Raw genomic sequence first — 18,111 nt, 5'->3', positions numbered from 1 at the left:
CATGGAATCTATTTTAATATGTTTGAGAAATATACACACATATATGTATGTATATACTTCAGATATGAAGTAAATCAGAGTGATGCTATAACCAATTGCAAACATAAAAACAATCATGAATAGGAATGAGACTTCCTCTAACCTAACACCAGATGAGGTGTAGTGCCCTCTGCCCCCTTCCTTTACATTCTGTATAAAAGAGAGAAGGAATGGGTCAGGAGCTGCTAATTATAATCTATCTCAACATTGGTTTTCCAGCTCACAGCATGGTAAGCTTACTTCGTTTGCTTACTATAATTTCAAGAAATAAAAGTAAAAAAATGCTATACTAAAAAGTGTATCTCATACAGTAATACCAGGCTAAAGTTTACCACATGCATAGTATGAATCAAATTCTGACACACAAACTTTTTTTTTCTTTTTGGATAAAATGTCTGTTATAGGCAACCTGTGTTTTTCCCAAAACGAGCCATAAAAAGGTAACTGATTATATTAGTTCTCAAAACTTCAGAAACAACATAAAAGGCAATTTTTAAAAAGTATTATAGCTAGTGTAAATGGGATTCTTTCATCAATAGTACTATTTGTTGCAGTGAGAAAAGATTGATTTTTTTGAAGAATCCCAACCCACACAATACTCTAATTTACATCCCCCCTCTTCCCCCACATACATATAGACATACACATTATAAAGCCTACTGATCTCACATATATAAAAAGGCTCCATAAGTGCTGGAAAAAGCTAAAGCTGAAGAAAGAACAAATGGCATTATGTCAAATACAAAACTGGCATGTGTTCAGACTTTAAAAGAAATTATAGAAAAACAGATTTCAGTTAAATAACTATCTTTATATTGTAACAGGAGAACACAGCTTTAGTAGATAACTGAAAATTATGGTGAATATATCTTTTGCTTCAATATTTGACTCTAAAATGTGGCCGTAAGCAAGGCTTATGTATATAAATTATTTTTATGAGCAGTTTGATTGGAGAAACCCAAACACATTTTACATTTACCTTAACCTCATTTTTCTTAAACTGCACTCTGCAGACCCAGGAGGGCCAACAGATCTATAGAAGATATGTTTTAATTTCAATGGTAATTTCAACTATTAAAAGTTCAGTGACAATAAAAAGATCACTAGATCTCCTAGCTCGCTTAAGTAACGGAACGGAACACTGAATTATCTCAGTGCCTAGAGTTGCAGTATGTTCATTCCACTGGGACCAAGTAGGAACTGACAACCTAAAGTGAAAGTACTAAGTAGTGTTCAAACCAGTCCATAAGCATTCTCAGAGGAGTCCTTAGGTTTTCATAGTTGAGAAACACTGCCCTTAATTTCTTTAAGTAGGCTTTCAGCTAGAAATGAAACTCAAAACCCTTTGAAAACTCTAACTTCTATAATGTATCTAACTTTCATTACTTTATTAACCCCCCTTTAAAAAAACAAAAACCAAAAAACCCAGGACCTCTTTATAAAAAAGTATCAAATTTATTTCAATATCTAGTTTCATTTTTAAATTAAAGCTGGTGGACAATTTTTTGTAATTTAAATTCATTATCAGAGGTGAGGAAAACGTTAATAAGCTATTATATACTGACAGCGAATAAAATTATTAGACTACGCATTTATAAAAGCCATGTTTAATAGTAAAAAGTTCCAGTTATACTGCTTAGCTGAAGGAAATATCCTTTACCTCTTTATTTCTAATTTTAACATTCTCATTTTAACATAATTGCCTTTTTCACCCAATTACTAGTATGATGAACAAAATTTTTCCAAATGTTAAACCTTTATTACCACTTATGAAATAGGACTTAACTATTACTTTTTAAGAATTCCTTAAGAGAAGTCTGAAATTTTAATTTTCACCATGAACCTGTTTGATCATAAAGTATAGAACACCACTACTAGATAAATTAAAATGAAGAATGGAATAAAAACACAAAAGTGGCATCTATATAATGAGCAAATTATGTGATAAGACATTTTAACTACTTCACATTTCTACACAGCACAATAAAGAATAAACTGGTTCCAAGGTACCACAGGGTTTGGCATTTTTACTGCAAGCTTTAAATCATAGTGTTACTCTACTCAACAAGACAATTCTAAGAAAATGGCAGGTTCATAAGCACAAAAACTGTTCTGTCTGGTAAGTGGTACTCTACATACCCAATGAGAGAATTCTTTATAAAATGAGATTTTTAAAAATGCAGAATATCTGATAATTATCTCAAAAGCTAAAATGAGAAAAATGCAAAATATGGTCATTGGTTAATATGTGGCTTTGAGAAAGCCAGAATGATTCTATTCCAAGAAATAAGCAATAAGGATAAAAGGTGTAAATAACATACTATACGCCTCTTTAAGCCAAAGCACACTTTTCACCTCAGGACAATTCTCAATTCCCGTCGTCCGGAACAGGACCCCATTCTAAGCCATTACTTGAATACAGTTCATAATGTATAGTCATTTTTCTCCACAGGATGTTTTCATTTCAGAACATAAGCTGCAAAATGGCAAATGACTAAGCCAATTATAAAGAATTTATAGCATAATAAATGCCAATTTACAGTAACTGTCAACAGACTTCTACACCAAAACCTAAAAGTTGCTGCAGTAGAGGTCACAACTAACATGATTCTTACAGGTGCTCCGACTTCGTTTACAACAAATTACTGCCATAAAAACCAGAAAAGAAACCTTAGTGGGTCCTTTCAACACTGCATAATTTTCCAAATGATGTTCCTCTGGCTCTAGAGCCGTTTATTCATTCCTTCAGTCCTTTTTTAGTCGTTTAGCTTTTGCTATATTTTCTTGGCGTTTTTGTTTCTTCTTTTGCTCCTTTTCCCTGGCCTCAATCATCTTGGCCAATTTCCAAGACAGTACTGCACTTGCTAGAAACAATGGAGTAAGGGCCAGGATAACTGTTGTAAGGAAGCCATATGGGTCCTTTGCAGCCCATTCCACAACATACTCAGCCCAAGCCTTTATATCAAACATCTTTGTAGCCGTCTTTGGAAAAGAGAAGAGAGGGACAACAGGAGAAAAGACTATGTGGTTAATCAAATTTTGAAAACGTTGTATCATACAGTTAACTCAGAATTGTTATCACTCATTAGCTTTTTGTCTTTAAAAAGCATCAATTAGTACTATTTTAATACAGCCTATTACCTCCAGTTAAGAAGACATAAATTAGGATAACACTTAAAAAGATGTAGAAATATAGAACATAAAAGTAAAAACCTTGTGGAATCTGTCATAGGGACTATGCATTCTTTGTAACCAAGACAGATTTTATTTAGTAGCAGACTTCTATAAGAATCTTGAGTCTTAAGCACTCATTCCAGGAAACAGCAGAATCCTGTTATTTTCTGACACAGCCTTGGTATCAAGTACTAATTAACAAAAGTATGATTCATCAAGTTTGGTGTTTGAAAAGGACAAGCCACAGAGTACATGAAATGCTTAGAGAAAGGAAGGTAGTGGAGGGCTGTTTCCAGGAATGAAAAGGAGAGGGTATGGGAGGCACAAAAATATCCACATTCATATGCAAAGAGATATAAGCAAAAAAGTGACGTTATTTTATGCCCTCTTTCAGCTCTGAAGACTCCTACTTGAGAACATAATTTAATAAATGAGAAAATTATCCATAATGGGTGTCCTGCATTTTGTTCCACTTTGAGTTGGCATCGGAGGGCAATGTGGTAAATAAGGACGGTGTGGATTTGACTGACATTTTCTATTTTGCCCCAGAAGCTTTTCAACCGTTTGTGTTTGTGTCAACCTCTGTTCAAAGGTGAAAATTAATAATACTTGGGTAGGAATGGGTGTAGATACATCCACAATTTCAGCTGGGATTTAAAAAGTCATCTACCTTATGCTTGAGTACTTCTTTTCCAACTTTGTCCTGGGATTATTAGTGAGCCAATTACAATTTCAGATGACCCTTAGCTTGTCTGTCTTCTTCTTTAGCTCTACCATACACTTGTGAGAGAAGGTTTAAATTCTATATACCGGGTGGGTTGAAAAGAACAGATAAAAGAAAGAAAGTTTAAGTCGCAACTTTCAGGATAACTTTAAAACACTTTCAAATGGACTATTTCAAAATCATGTATATACAACCTATAAATGACGTGTAAAATTGCCTGGCACATTATAGGCATTTAATATTATTTCTTCCTAATTTGAAGAAAGAAATCATTACTACAATTGCAAATGCCCTCTAAGAAAATCCTACCAGAGTGATTGTAAGTATTTTACTAAATGACTTCAAAAAATTGCGAAGCTCACGGACACATAAAAAGACAAATTAGTTCACTGATAAGTTACAGCATATCCATTCCTAGGTTTTGAATTTTTTATACTAAAAATGTCATTAATTTATAGGATTAGGCATATAATTACAAATCAAACTATCTCACTTTAGTCTTTAAAGGTTTTTTGGTCTCATTATACAATTTGTTTTCTTTACAGAAAACCAAAACAAAATATAAATCACCCACAATCCCATTACCTCAAGAAAACTATGACTGGCTTTAATATCCTTCCACCGGTCTTTTCATATTTTCAACAGAAAACACTAAAGTGCCTCCAGGATATTGTTAAATAGTCTAGTCTCTGCCCCCTGCCCTTGAATTCTTAGGCCCACACAGAGAGCCCATCTGTTCCTTCAGCTTCTCCAATACGGTAATGAATTAACTAAGGCAAAATTCAGTGATAAGCGAAAAAAAACTGCAAAAAAGAGTAACGCGGAAGTGAAGCACCTGGTTTGTGGCTAAGTTCTAGCCATTAACACAAAGAAGTTATCGTCCTCAGGCCACACAGTGGTCCGTATACTTCAATTTCGGACCCAAACGCACGTGCCTAGGCACTTGGAGGAATCAATATTACTCTTCTTCTTTCCGTAAGGGGTCGACCGGGCTTGATCTCCAAACCAGACCTGCGCGGCTCCTGAAGCCGCAGCCGATGGTACTTCACCGCCAGTACCACGTCCCGTCCATCCCTGTTTTCGCCCTTACTCATTCTTGTTCTCCTATCCCATCCGGCCGCCAGCCCCAGGGGGCCAAGTTCAGGCGCCTCTCGGCCTCGGCGGGCAAGAGCCCGGCTAGGCTCGGAGAGCGGGCGGTTCCGGGAATCCCGGCTTGGTCCCGCCACAGCTCGGTCCGCCGGCGCCGTGGCCGCCTCCTTTGGGCACGCGGGCAAAACCACCCCAGCGGCCGCCACCAGCCCACCCTACATCACGGTCGCGACCGTGGGCTCAGACCCCTACTCCCAACTCACCTCCAGGCCGGAAGCAGGAAGGCGGAAGCCGCGGCTTTCCCGTCCCGCCCACAGGCCAGCCCCGGCCCCGAGTGGGCCTGAGGAAGTCGAGGGGCCAGTTTCCGGCTGCGCCATTGCTGTGTGGGTCCCGGGACCTCGACTTCCAGAACTCACGGGGCGGGGATGGCGGGGGAGGGCGGCGCCGGGCTTCCCGGGGAGCTGCAGGTGAGGCCGCGCCGGGTGAGCGGCGGCGCCCCAGCTGGCCTTTGGCGGTGAGCCCGAGACCCGCGCCTGCTGACGGGATGAAGGGGCGAGCGTGGAGGCGCGGGTGGACTCAGGCTTCCAGGAGCCGGTCCGGAACCCTGCGGGCTCTCTGCCTTTGCCCCCAATGTCAGCCAGGAGACAGCCCCCCTGCCCTGCTGGAGCCAGACCGTTGATGGAGGGCCCCGGTGGGTGAGGTCTGTAGCGCCATGGAAACAGACTAAAGAGCGGCGGCAAGAAAGGAGTTGGTCTCCACAAACCGCCCAAAGTCAAGGTGAGGGTCACACAGCGACTGTTGAAGGATTCTGGCGAGTTCCTCCTCCCGGTTCACACCCCACCCCTTGCCCCTGTCATCTTCTGGTTGGACAATGGCTAAAGCCTCACGTACTGGAAACAATGAAGCAGCTGGACCATGGTGGATCCACTGAACCTTATTACTAAGGGAAAACGCAGCCATGCTGTGTGAAGAGGGGATTTTTGTTGTTTGTTTTTAGTTTGAGAACCTAACTCATTTCACACACACCCCCACACAAAATGATCCATACTTGCCCAAAGTAAACTCGGTAAATAAACTGGGCATAGCGTTCCCACAGAGATACTTGTTCTTTCAATACACAAATAAAGGGATGCAAAAGTCAACAAGCAGAAAGAATGAGTTTAATATTGTCTTCTAATCTACAGGAACTGAGAGATTAACTGATTTGGTTGGTGACCAAATTTTGTGATTGCTTGCACAGAACTGCTCTGTTTGACTACCGCTGCGAATGTTGCAAGACCTCTTCACTTTTGTGTGCCAAATAAAGCAGGTTTTTATTTTTGAGAGACTATAGAATGTTCTCTGAGGAGCAAGCTGTGACATGCATAACTAGTTTAGATACAACAACAGTAACTATTATTTACTAGGGAACAGGCTTTTGGCAAATAATCTAGTGATCTCAAATACTGTTCGTTGGGCATATGTTAATGTTTGTGTGTTGTATTAGCAGCAGTTGTTTTCTTACGCATTCTTGTTTGAAAACTTGGATGATGGTTTCAAAGCTTGTGCTGCTTGGACCTAGCCTGTACCTGTAGTAGCCAGAAAAAGCAGACTCAGTCACTGGATTGTGTATACCGAAAACTTTACTTTCTAGAGTTAACTATGTGATCTCTAAAAACTTATTCAAATGGTAATTCCAGGAGGGGGTCTGAATGTATTTTAACATCCTTCACTCCAGAGGCCAAGGTGTGTCTGTTTTGTTTTAATCTTGGTACACAGTATACCCAATTACTGCCTTCCCAGTAGTTTGCTCTGCCGCTTCCCTTGTTAAATGCATTGGAGTCTTGGGCTGCGAGAAAAGGTGCATAAGAAATCAGGCTCTGTAGCTTTTGACTGTAGTCTAGACCCTGCCTTCACAGCCTAATACTATTGACCTAGTTTTCAGTTCCAGCACAGGATGCAGGTGCAGGGATAGCATAGGGGTTGCCACAGCTGAGCCCCTTAATGCAAACTGCATTGCCTTCAAGAAAGATGGTGTCAAGATTGGTTCAGATACTGTGCACTATTTTCTGTAGTGAGGAGTTTTAGATTGTGAGTTGAGTTTCACAGGTCTCGTCTCTGCAGATCTGTATACACTGTAAGTCACTCTGAGCCTAATGTCTCTTCTTTATGTGGAACGTACACTAGGTCATCTCTGGTGTTCTTTCAGCTCTAAAATTATGTCAGTTGGACTGGGCTTGGCCATTTTTCTAACTTATGCTTCATAAGTGGTAACAGAACAAGGAATTTCGTGGAAACATAGCCAATTTTCTTAAGGTCATTCTTTAGTTGAAAAGATCCTTGATTGGATTTTTATTCTTTCACAAATGTCTTTAAGAATGCCAACTTAGAATAACAAGGAAATAAGCTCTGCTTGTATTTATTTTTAAGAAATCTTATTCATGTAACTTTAACCAAATTAACAAAACCTTACACTATTAAGGAGGGTTTGTCTTTGCATAATTCCTGTGTGGTGTATCACACCTCCCGCCCCATTCGTACTAGTTATCTTGAAAAAAGAACATTACAAAATTTTAACCATTTTTTGTTTTTCTCTTAAGAAGGTAAGTCCTACTCTGTCACTTGTTTAACAAAAAGTCTTTTCTCTTGATGTACAAAGTTGCTTTTCCCATTGACTCATGTCAAAATTGTGAATGAAAAAAAAAACATCGTGAATGAGTAAAACCTGAATAAGATTCTATTATAAAAACCTAGACTTGACTAAAGATCTTGAGAACTTTTCTACCTGCTCAACATTTTGTGTTTATTTCTCTGCAGTAACACTTCACATATTTGACTTAACTTGATGAAATTGATTTCTTTCCTCAATTTTGTTTTTTCTTTTCATTGAAACATAATGAAAATATTTCTTTTCCTTAAGATTTCATTTATTTATTTATTTATTTATTTGAGAAAGAGAGGGAGCATGCGTGCCCGCACAGGGGTGGGAGGAGGGACAGAGGGAGAGGGTAAGCATCCTCCCCACTGAGCAAGGAGACAGACATGGGGCTCTATCTCAGGAACCCAAGATCACCACCTGAGCTGAAATCAGACAGTAAACTGACTGAGCCACCCAGGCGCCCTGGAAATATATTTCTTAAAAAGCACAATTATTGATTCAAAAAGTAATAATCAGGTCTTAGCGGTATTTGCAAGATCATACTGAAGAATAATAATTTCTTCTTCTTTTTTTAAAGATGTTATTTATTTATTTGAGAGAGCGAGAGAGCACAAGCAGGGGTAACAGCAGAGGGAGAAGCAGGCTCCCCACTGAGCAGGGAGCCTGATGTGGGGCTCGATCCTGGGACTCTGGGATCATGACCTGAGCCAAAGGCAGACATTTAACTGGCTGAGCCACCCAGGCTCCCCAAGAATAATAATTTCTTAAAAGCTATTTATTGAGTACGACTATGTACCAGGTACTGGGCTTCAGATCTATTATTACTAATCCTAAGACTAAACAACCCCAAATGATAATGTTCTTATACCCATTTTACAGATAAGGAATCAGAGACTTGAAAAGTAGAGCAGGATTCTAAACACGTCTGGCCAAAATCCCTGCTCTTCCTTAATATCCAAAGACTTGTCAAAAAATGCTGATTTCATAAAATGAAAGCATATTTTTTGATTCTATAATTCTTAATTAACTGATAATCACAAGCAAAATATTTCCATACTTTAGAATTTCTTATTGCCCAGGTGGTGGCAGCATGTCTCAAAGAGCTAGTATGGTGCAAAAGGTTCTCCCCAGCTTTGTCAGTTGATTTGCCTCTGCATCTCGCATATGTGATTTCTGTCAACTAACTTCTCTGTTGGGCTTTCACTGCTGTTAAACCAAACCATCAGTAATTAACTGTGTCTTCCACCCTCCCATCAGCCTCATCTTCTGAATGGGTCCTACTCTGCCAGTTTGCTTTCAGCCTCTTTTACTTAGAAAGCATCACAAAATTACTGTTTTTTAGAGTATTCATGTAGACCTATCCAGTAACACAAAGAATTGTTTTCAAATATTGTTATATTTCACACATTGTTATAATTTGGAAGAAACATATACTAAAAACAATGAGCTAATATTATAAAATTCTTGTTTAAATTAGAAGGCATACTTCTTAAACTTATGGGATACACCAATTGAGGTAATGAAAAGCTTTTAAAAGATAGAATTAATCTTCAAATTAAGAACAAGAACATTCAGGAGGGAGCAGTGCAAGGTTATACAATTCAGAAGGAATGCATATATAGTAGAATAACTAGTTACACCTATTTCAGCCAAGTATTGCTTGGATTATTATTCTCATCTTTGCAGGGCAGATGCTGCCTCATCACAGAAACCCTCTCTACCCCTTATCACTTAAATTTTTTTTCCATAGTACTCCAACCTGACAAGTTGTTTCCTAGTTTGTTGTCTGTTTTTCCTGCTATTAAGGCAAGCTATATGTGATTAGTTACCTCAGTACCTAAGAATATTGTTTTGAATAATTGATTCCAAGATATAGCATTGCTAGTTACAAAAATAAAACTGTTAGTTTTATTTTAATTTGTAGTTTGAACAAATCCTGAAGTAACCTAAATCCTGGGAAGGTGTGAAGTTTGTATTAGAGTACCAAACAGTTGTAGTATGTTTTCAGGGTAGTTAATGGATGCCCCAATAAGTAGGTAAGGTGTTTAGAGAAAGGTAAAGTAATTGTGATTATCTTGTTAATGAAAGAACACTAGGTGCTTAGTAATTTCCAAGTACGTAACAAGGAACATAGACTTTTGGTGCTTTTTTGCTTTTTCTATTTACGATAAGAACAAACTGGAGTAGATATCTATATAGAGATTTTTGAAAATAGGGCAAAGTGTATATGCAGACTAGATGCTCTCTCTAGATATTTTTCCAGCTTCATTATTCCCAATTCAGATTGCAGGAGAAATACTTACATTGAACAGCAGATGTGTCTCTCGTTGATTATTCTTTGCCGCCCATGGCTTCTTGCATACGTTTAGAAACAATCAGTGCATTTGATTACATATTGCTGCTCTGGGTAATTTACAGAATTTTTTCACAAAATACTGAAAATTAGGTATTTCTGCTTTTTTAACACTGAAACTGTTTACAATTCTTTGTCTTCGGAATACATGAACATGCAGCAAACTAGTTCCCTGTAGGTAGAGGGCATCATTTTGCAAGGGTAGAATTTCCAGTAAATCCTTGGGAAGCCTGGGGTTGCAGTCAGTGCTGTTGAAGTTGTGAGATACTGAACTTCCCTGCTGAATCTGGAGGTTTAAATTTTAGGCCTGCCCCTAAATAATGAAATTGTATTAACCATGTCAAGTTAGCTTTGATTTCTGTACTGGGGTCTCCTAGCCATTAAATAAGAATTGCTATCCCAATTGGGAAAACTAATCCATGTGTAAGAATCCTTCAGTGTAAAAATGATGTGTATTGCAAAAGCACCCCATAGCAATATCAGTTTCACTGGGTAGAATTTTAATTTGATACCTTCACCTAAACAAGCTACTCAAAGTAACCATATAAAACATTTTAACCGTATTTGTTCAATGATATTGTCAGGGACATTGTTTTCCATATCATAGAGTACCCTTTATGTAAAGTTCCCTATAAGAGACTTTAGAATGTAATTGTAAAAAACTTTGGAAACCACTTTTTGATAGTGAGAGTTTTGCCTCTTTTTGATTTGATTGTCAAGAAGCTCAAGAACCAAATTTGAAGTTCATGTTTAACATCTATCCTGACCTGCATACTTGCATTTCTTTTTAAACACATTTTTCCTAGGACAGGTGTCGTCTGTAATTATCATATATGTTAATGTAGTAAGATAAGTCCTTGTTGAAATAGGAACAGTATAGTTGCCTGTTTATCAAGTGTTTGAAACTCAGACTTAACAGAGACTTGATATGTAACAAGTAGTTATTTGCTAGTAAAATTCTTTAACTGATTCTAATTTTTATGTCTATTTTAAAATCTTGTATTATAACCATATCATTTAAAACTAGGGAACGTAGGAAATCATTGGGTGGAATTGCATCCCAAAGTCTAATGCCAAAGGCTAGTTTGTGCCTTTAATAGCCCTTGGAGTATACTTGGAACCTAGTTTAAAAAATAAACAAAATTTACTTGTTCCAAGCTATAAATATATATGGTTTATGTCTCCTAAACCATCACTTAGAGACATATCCTACTCCCAAATTCATAAATTGCATTTGCTGAGTTTACAGTTTATGTTTTTAGGCTTTAAGTCAGGACGTGAAACAGTCTGAAATCTAAAAACTCCGCGGCGCCTTGGTGGCACAGCGGTTAAGCATCTGCCTTCGGTGTTGATCCCGGCGTTATGGGATCGAGCCCCACATCATGCTCCTCCGCTATGAGACTGCTTCTCCCTCTCCCACTCCCCCTGCTTGTGTTCCCTCTCTCGCTGGCTGTCTCTATCTCTGTCAAATAAATGAATAAAATCTTAAAAAAAAAATCTAAAACCTCCATTCAGATTCACATATGTACTCTTGAAGTAATAATAGTGGTGTGTATGATGAGTTTCTAGAGGAATTTGGAGTTTTACTTAATTTTTAGATTTGGCCTTGATCAACTAATTTTTCATTCTTTGTAATAAGCAGATAATAGTAATACCTGCCATTATACAGAAAGTTGGACCAATGTTCACTTGAGATTCTTTTCATCTCTAGATTTTAATATTCTCTTACAGGGCTATACTGCAGTTGAACACTTTTATCATTAATGAATATAGGTGTGTAAGAATCTGATTTAGTCTCTAGTTCTAGGTTCATATTTGATTTCATGATGTGGAGCAAAAAAATCATTTACTATTTTTGTGCTGGGTTCCCATGTCCATAAAATAGAATTAAGACTACCTGTTGTTTGCAACACTAACTAGTTAATGAATAATTGTGTGGTCTCCTTTTTATAGAAGGTTACATTTTATAGAATTCATCTGTAAATTGATTGTTGGGAACTTACGCAGATTCCCGGGGAATTATGTTATAAATAGTGATTATGTTCTTCATTTAGCCTGTAAATGCCTATTTGACACACAGTATAAGTGGAAAGAGTGCCTTTGCATAAAAATGGTAGAATATAATTTTCAAAACTATTAATAAAGTAGTAAAAATTAGATGAATTTTTGATAGCTTTGTGCCACAGTAAGATCTTATACCAAGTGATGGAAAATGAATTTATCTGAGTCCATTTTCCCCCCATATTTTTACATTCTAGATGGTATGAATGATCAACACTTTCTGACCATCTTACCATATATGCAGGGTGATACATCTTACTGTATATGCAGTCCAGGAATCACTGTTTGTTGCAGCTGTTTTCAGGTCTGTTAACCCTTTTGTACCATAGGAAACTAAAGCTACATATGGGTCTATAAATTATTCATGTGTGTATGCAGTGCATATGGAATATATTCATATACATTAATCTGTGATGTGCCCCTCTCCCCACTTTATTTTCTGAATGAAGTGCAAACTCTTTAGAGGAGCCTAATGATTCTTACCAGCCTGGTCCAGCCTGCCATTTAAATCTTCCAGCATGATAGAGGACCATTTATTTCAGTCGTTTGCAGCTCTAAGAGATGCCTTCTTAGTCTAGTGGTTGCAGTATAGATTCTAGAACCAAACTACCTAATTTGAATTCCAGCTCTCCTTCTTGCTAGGATGATGAGACTACAATAAGAATGCATCTCACAGACCCCCACTACAAGGAGCTTAATTAATTGACCAAGGACCTCAGCTGCTGTGCTCTGAAATCCGTCACTATGTTTGTGCCAAGACTTTGTTTCTTTTGCAGCTCACTGAGCATGACGGAGATACTAAGCCCTGTTTTTGGCAGACACAAGACTTCCCTGATGGCCTGCAGGGGTTCAAGGACTCCTCCATTGCCTTACCAAGCCTTCCTTAGGCTACATGGCCACCTAGAACACTTCCACCCAAACTACCTTCCCTCTCTCTTTCACTTAGGGTCAGACTTGCATCATCGTGTGACAGTTCACCCAGTCTTCCTGGCTCCTTCCCCATTTTCTCTCATGGATATTTCCCCAGATAAAAATCTTATACATTTATTTCCATCTTGGCTTCTGGGATGGTAAAATTGAGATTTAGAAGTGGCTCATCCATTTCCTGGCCAAAGAGGCCACTGTGATTGGTAGGTGGGGCACTCATTTACCCCTGGCATAAGCCTGCAGATTTAGTATTAAAGATTTCACCTTTGACCTGAGACAGTGTTGACCTGAGACAGTGTTGACCTGAGACAGTGTCCCAATGAAGGGGAACTCTGGTAGTTATACAGGCATTTGAAAAATGTGGGAGGAATAACATCTACAAAGACAATAGAGTTGGCTGATTACTGCTAAGCTGTATTGAAGTACTGCAGAAGGAAAATAGAAATAGCTGTTAACAAGTCATGAGCAGCTCAGAGTTAGAGCTAGAGGCCTCCTGTGGTAGCCTTTACCACCCAGAAGGTCAGAGTCAGTTGAATCACATGCTGAAAAGCTAGCCAATGTTGACTTCACAGAGCTCCAAAGATATTTGAGCTTTGAATGTTTAGCCTACATGGCTCTTTTCATTTGAAGGTGGAGAAATCTAGGGTCCTAAATATGGGATGCAGTCATTTTTTTTTTAAGGTTCATTTAGTTTTTTGGAGAGAGGGAACACGAGCATAGGGAGGGACAGAGTGAGAGAAGCAGATGTCCCCACTGAGCACAGAGCCCAACAGCAGGGCTCTGTCCTACAACCCTGAGATCATGACCTGAGCGGAAATCAAGAGTCAGACATTCGACTGAGGAGCCACCCAGGCGCCCCAAGGGATAGGGACATCTTGATGGGATTCCCCTGCTCCTCCCTCTGGACCCTCAGGGCTTGCAAAGGTAGCCCTTTTTTAGTAAAACTAGCATGTTTGCTCTCCTGCAGATACTACAGATGCCTCTTCCCCACAACGCAGTAGCCCTCCTCCTCTACTCCTTTCTCCTTTCCTAGTTGCCAAGCAAATAACCAGTAACCAAGACAATGACTGGGTTAAATCTCAGTGAAGTGAAAAATGTCTGAGTTGCACTGGCAGACTGTGGAGGAAGGAATAAAGAGGCTGAGCAAATGGGCATGCCGGAATGGATACATTGCTAAGGCCAGAAAGATCCATTGGAGGATTGTACTCCGTGAGATGGGCTAGAATCTACACCACTCACCCAAGGCCATCAGGAGAGCACTGGTGAGAGAGACTTCAGCATCACTTAGAAGTTTGGTGGTGGCTGTCCTCTGCAAGCCTGGGATGGAGGTTAAGAAAAGCAGCCACAGAGCTGGCTCATTAACATCCATGGGAATAATAGAGCCCTCAAGTAAGGGAAGCCAGGTGGTGGTGCTTAACAGCCAGAAGCTAGAAGTCCACAGTTATCATAATAACTGTCAAGGTCATTCTTGGAACCAAAAGAGCTTGACCCACAAGAAGTCTAGAGTCAGCTGATAGCGCATAGTCTCCTTACGGGCAAAATAGATGGGCAGTCCGTGAGGGTACTGATTAACATCTATTACCCTGAAAAAGCAAGAATGGAGGAGCAGGAGGCTGATGACAGGCAGTGACAACAGTAAAAAGGCATGATCCCCTGCTCAGTGTCCAGACTAAACAGTTTCCAGATCTAGAACTGAGTATGTGGATGAGTCCCAAGGAAGAAGAATCCTACGACAACACAGAAAGTACGTGAATACATGACATTTCTTCAAAAGGGCTTTATGGCCATCTCTCTAAGTGACTACAGTAGGGAAAGGGTAATAATCGGATATTTTGAAGACTATCTGTCATAGGATTTGAGTTGATTTTGGTATCTGGAATTAAAGCAACAGTACAGTCTTCCTGTTAAAATGCGCATCTACCAGACGAGGTGTTCTGGCTCAAGTTAGTCTCACAGTGGCCCCAAGTGCATAATTTAGAATTTATGTAGCAGTTACTCCAAATGCCACATTGGATCCCTGGTCTGTGGAGTTGGGGTTATAGTGGGGATTGCCAAACAGAACCATCTGAATCTGCCCCTCTCCCCACCAAGACAGTAAATCAGGCACAATACCGTATTTTGGGGAAAGAATGAAGATTAGTGCCGTTTAACACCTAAAAGATACAGGAGTGCTGGTCCCAATTCTATTTCTTTAATAACCAATCCAGCTCCTAAATAAACTGGATAGATCCTGGGGAGTTACTATGGACTACTGCTGACTAAACCAAGTAATAACTCTTAGTACGGTTCCTGTTCTGTGCTACACTCATTGCTAGAACAGATTAGTAAGGCCTCAGATACCTGGTGTGTCACTAATTTGGCAATGTGTTTTTTTTTTCCATTCCAGTTAGAAAAAAGAATCAGAACCACTTCACCTTCACAAAGAACAGTCAACATTATCCATTTAGACGGAGTTTTTTCTCAGGGTTATGTTAACTTTCCCATCTTCAGTCATAATATAATATAAAGATATATGGACCACCTAAATACTTCTCATGACATTACACTGGTCCATTTTGTTGTAATATCATGTGGTCGGACAGATGAGCAAGAGGTGGCTACTATGCTGAAGATCTTGGTGAGATACATGCACCCCAGAACATGGGGGATAAACAATAAGAAGACTGAGAGCCCAGTCACTTGAGTAAAGTTTGGAGATCTAATTGTCAGGGGAACGCAGGATGTCTCCTCCAAAGTGAAAGTCAAATTGCTGCCTCATTCAGCCCCTACCACAAAGAAGTAGAACATTTTGCTGGCCTCTTTTCCTTCTGGAGACAAGGTGTTCCACAACTAGGAATAATGCTGGTTCCTATACCAAGAAACATGGAAGGCTGCCAACTTTGAATGGGGCCCAGAGCAGGAGCGTTCTCTGGGACAGTTGCAAGCTTCGGGGCAAGCAGCCCTGACAGACACTTGCACCTTATGATCCAGCAGACCTTAGTGGTGTCAGTGCTGGGAAAAAATGCAGTGTGGCGTTTATAGCAAGTAGGAGAATCATAATAAAGGCCCCCGCGATTCTGGAGTAAGGTCATGTCATCTGCAGCAGGTAATTGTATGGCTATTGAGAAACAGTTCTTGGCATGTCATTGAGCCCTGTAGAGACAATGGCTGGCCATGGGACAGTTAAACCTGCCCCTCCTCCAAGTCCCTATTGGAGTGAGTGACTGATTTTCTAAATCCATCATTCCATCTATGTTTATTAGTTGTTGACATTATAATAAAAGCAAGTGTTTCATCCTGTTCATTTATTTGTAACAGATGGATTCATGGATTCTTAGGTAACAGATTAAATCCATTACTATCATTTTATTTATTTTGATGTTGTTAATTGTCCCACATTTGACCATTGAAGCCCCAGAATGTTCCCTGTGTGTGTCAGAAGTCCCAGATATTTCATGTACTCAACATAATTTGAGCCCGTTCTTTTTGGTACAATCAGATATTCCAGGTTCATCTTGTACTTTCCCTGGCCCTGGAATCAGTCATTTTCTTCAAGGAGCCCTGCTTTCTTTTCGTGGACAATGGAATACGGAAACCAAGATCAGAGTGCTAGGTTTGCTCACACTGCTGGTGTGTCATTGGCTGTAGTCCCTCTCAGCAGATAGACAAATATACAAATAGCTATATTTATACCTGTTAAAAACCATGAGTCTATTTTGATACCTTCAGTTGCAGTCTATCACTGCTTTCTATTCTTTCTCTTTTCCTTATTTGTAATTCCCTCAACAGAAAGACTCCTGGCTGCCACTATCTTTCTTTTTTTTTTTTTCTTTTTTTTAAATTATGTTCAGTTAGCCAGCATATAGTACATCATAAGTTTTTGATATAGTGTTCAATGATTCATTATTTGCTTGTAACTCTCAGTGCTCATCACAACGTGTTCCTTCCTTAATACCCATCACCCGGTTACCCCATGCCCCCACCCCCTCCCTTCTGTAACCCTCAGTTGTTGCCACTATCTTTAATATATTTACTCATTTGCTCAAGGCTGAAATACATGGAAGGTATTTTTAGCATTGCTAATTCATAGTATTTTGAAAAAAAAAAATGTATAGATTTTTAGGTGACCCATCTGTCTCCAGCCTCTTGGTTTGGCTGCTGAAAAGTAATCTCTTAAGTAAGGTTAATAAATTCAAACTAAAGCCCCAAATAAGTGTATGTAGGCCAGAAGACCTGAATGGCCCAGGGGGTTGTTAAAAGGCCATAGAGCTTCAACAGTCCAGAGTAGTAGCTTCAAACTTCATGTCGGCTGTAACTCTCACAATTGGTGACACGGAAATGTTTATGTTGGGCAATAGTAGCTGATCATGGCTTTATCCACCAGGTCTTAGCAAGTATCATCATGGCACTAAGAATTGGCACCTCAGCTGAAGGAAAGGATAGACTTCCCCCTTGATGATGCAATTAAATCTTTTTTAAAAGCAAACTGCAGTAGATTGTTCTTAAGCTTTTTCTGCCCACCCACAAAGCACAATTTCTCAGTGACATCTTCTATAACCTTGTGTTAACGATTAAAAAAATCACATCCGGTTTTATGACCTACTAATATTTTTAACAAATATTTCTAGGAAATTATTGAAGGAAAAAGGTATTACTAAATGCAGTACTCTTAATCTGGAGGCAAGCACTTTCTACACCAAAAATAATTGATTTGGGGGAGGTGATATTTTGTAGTTGGAATATAAACCAGGAGTTTAGGGTTTTGTGTAAATGAGCTGTTAACATCAAACCTCAAGTATGCAAGCCATTTGTGCTTTAACATCAATTTCTTTTTGCTTTTACTACTTTGTGTAGTTTTGTGTATCATTAAGCAACTTCAGCTTTCCACATTTCCACTACTTTGTGTAGTTTTGTGTATCATTAAGCAACTTCAGCTTTCCACATTAGCATCGAATAGTAAGCAGTCCAAAGATGAATGGATCCTTTTGTATTGGTAGTATCTTTGAGGAAGGCTTAAATTTTTTTGGTTATTAAGATCAGTGTTTAGTGTTGTGCAGTACATTGGCTTTTTCCTCTAAAATGGGAGGTAAACTTAAAGTTGATTAGTCTCTTCAGCTTAATATCGTC

At 39.1% G+C, this 18,111-nt stretch overlaps 1 protein-coding gene and 1 long non-coding RNA gene across 15 annotated transcripts in view; one reads left to right on the top strand and one right to left on the bottom strand.

The window, feature by feature from the left end:
• Positions 1-1,628: 1,628 nt before the first annotated feature.
• On the bottom strand, positions 1,629-5,283 carry SMIM15 (small integral membrane protein 15). Its single transcript, XM_045794295.2, has 3 exons — positions 4,773-5,283; positions 3,884-4,015; positions 1,629-3,021 (listed from the first exon to the last, which is right to left on the bottom strand). The coding sequence occupies exon 3, from the start codon at positions 3,007-3,009 to the stop codon at positions 2,785-2,787; it is 225 nt and encodes a 74-aa protein (XP_045650251.1). The 5' UTR covers positions 3,010-3,021; positions 3,884-4,015; positions 4,773-5,283; the 3' UTR covers positions 1,629-2,784.
• Positions 5,284-5,313: 30 nt separating this feature from the next.
• Positions 5,314-18,111, top strand: part of LOC123790166 (uncharacterized) — a 129,364-nt gene continuing 116,566 nt past the window's right edge. For 4 of the 14 annotated variants that reach the window (XR_015724507.1, XR_015724514.1, XR_015724513.1 and 1 more), the window contains exon 1: positions 5,315-5,803. This is a non-coding gene — a long non-coding RNA (uncharacterized LOC123790166). Of the gene's footprint in view, positions 5,804-18,111 lie in introns of all 14 variants that reach the window. The other 10 variants (XR_015724505.1, XR_015724508.1, XR_015724503.1 and 7 more) reach the window with 7 other exon arrangements.

The sequence above is a fragment of the Ursus americanus genome, chromosome 5 (genome assembly GCF_024610735.1).
Source record: "Ursus americanus isolate L20-20 chromosome 5, mUrsAme1.1.p, whole genome shotgun sequence".
In the NCBI taxonomy this organism is placed as follows: Eukaryota; Metazoa; Chordata; class Mammalia; order Carnivora; family Ursidae; genus Ursus; species Ursus americanus.
This window is presented reverse-complemented; position numbering and strand designations above follow the sequence as displayed.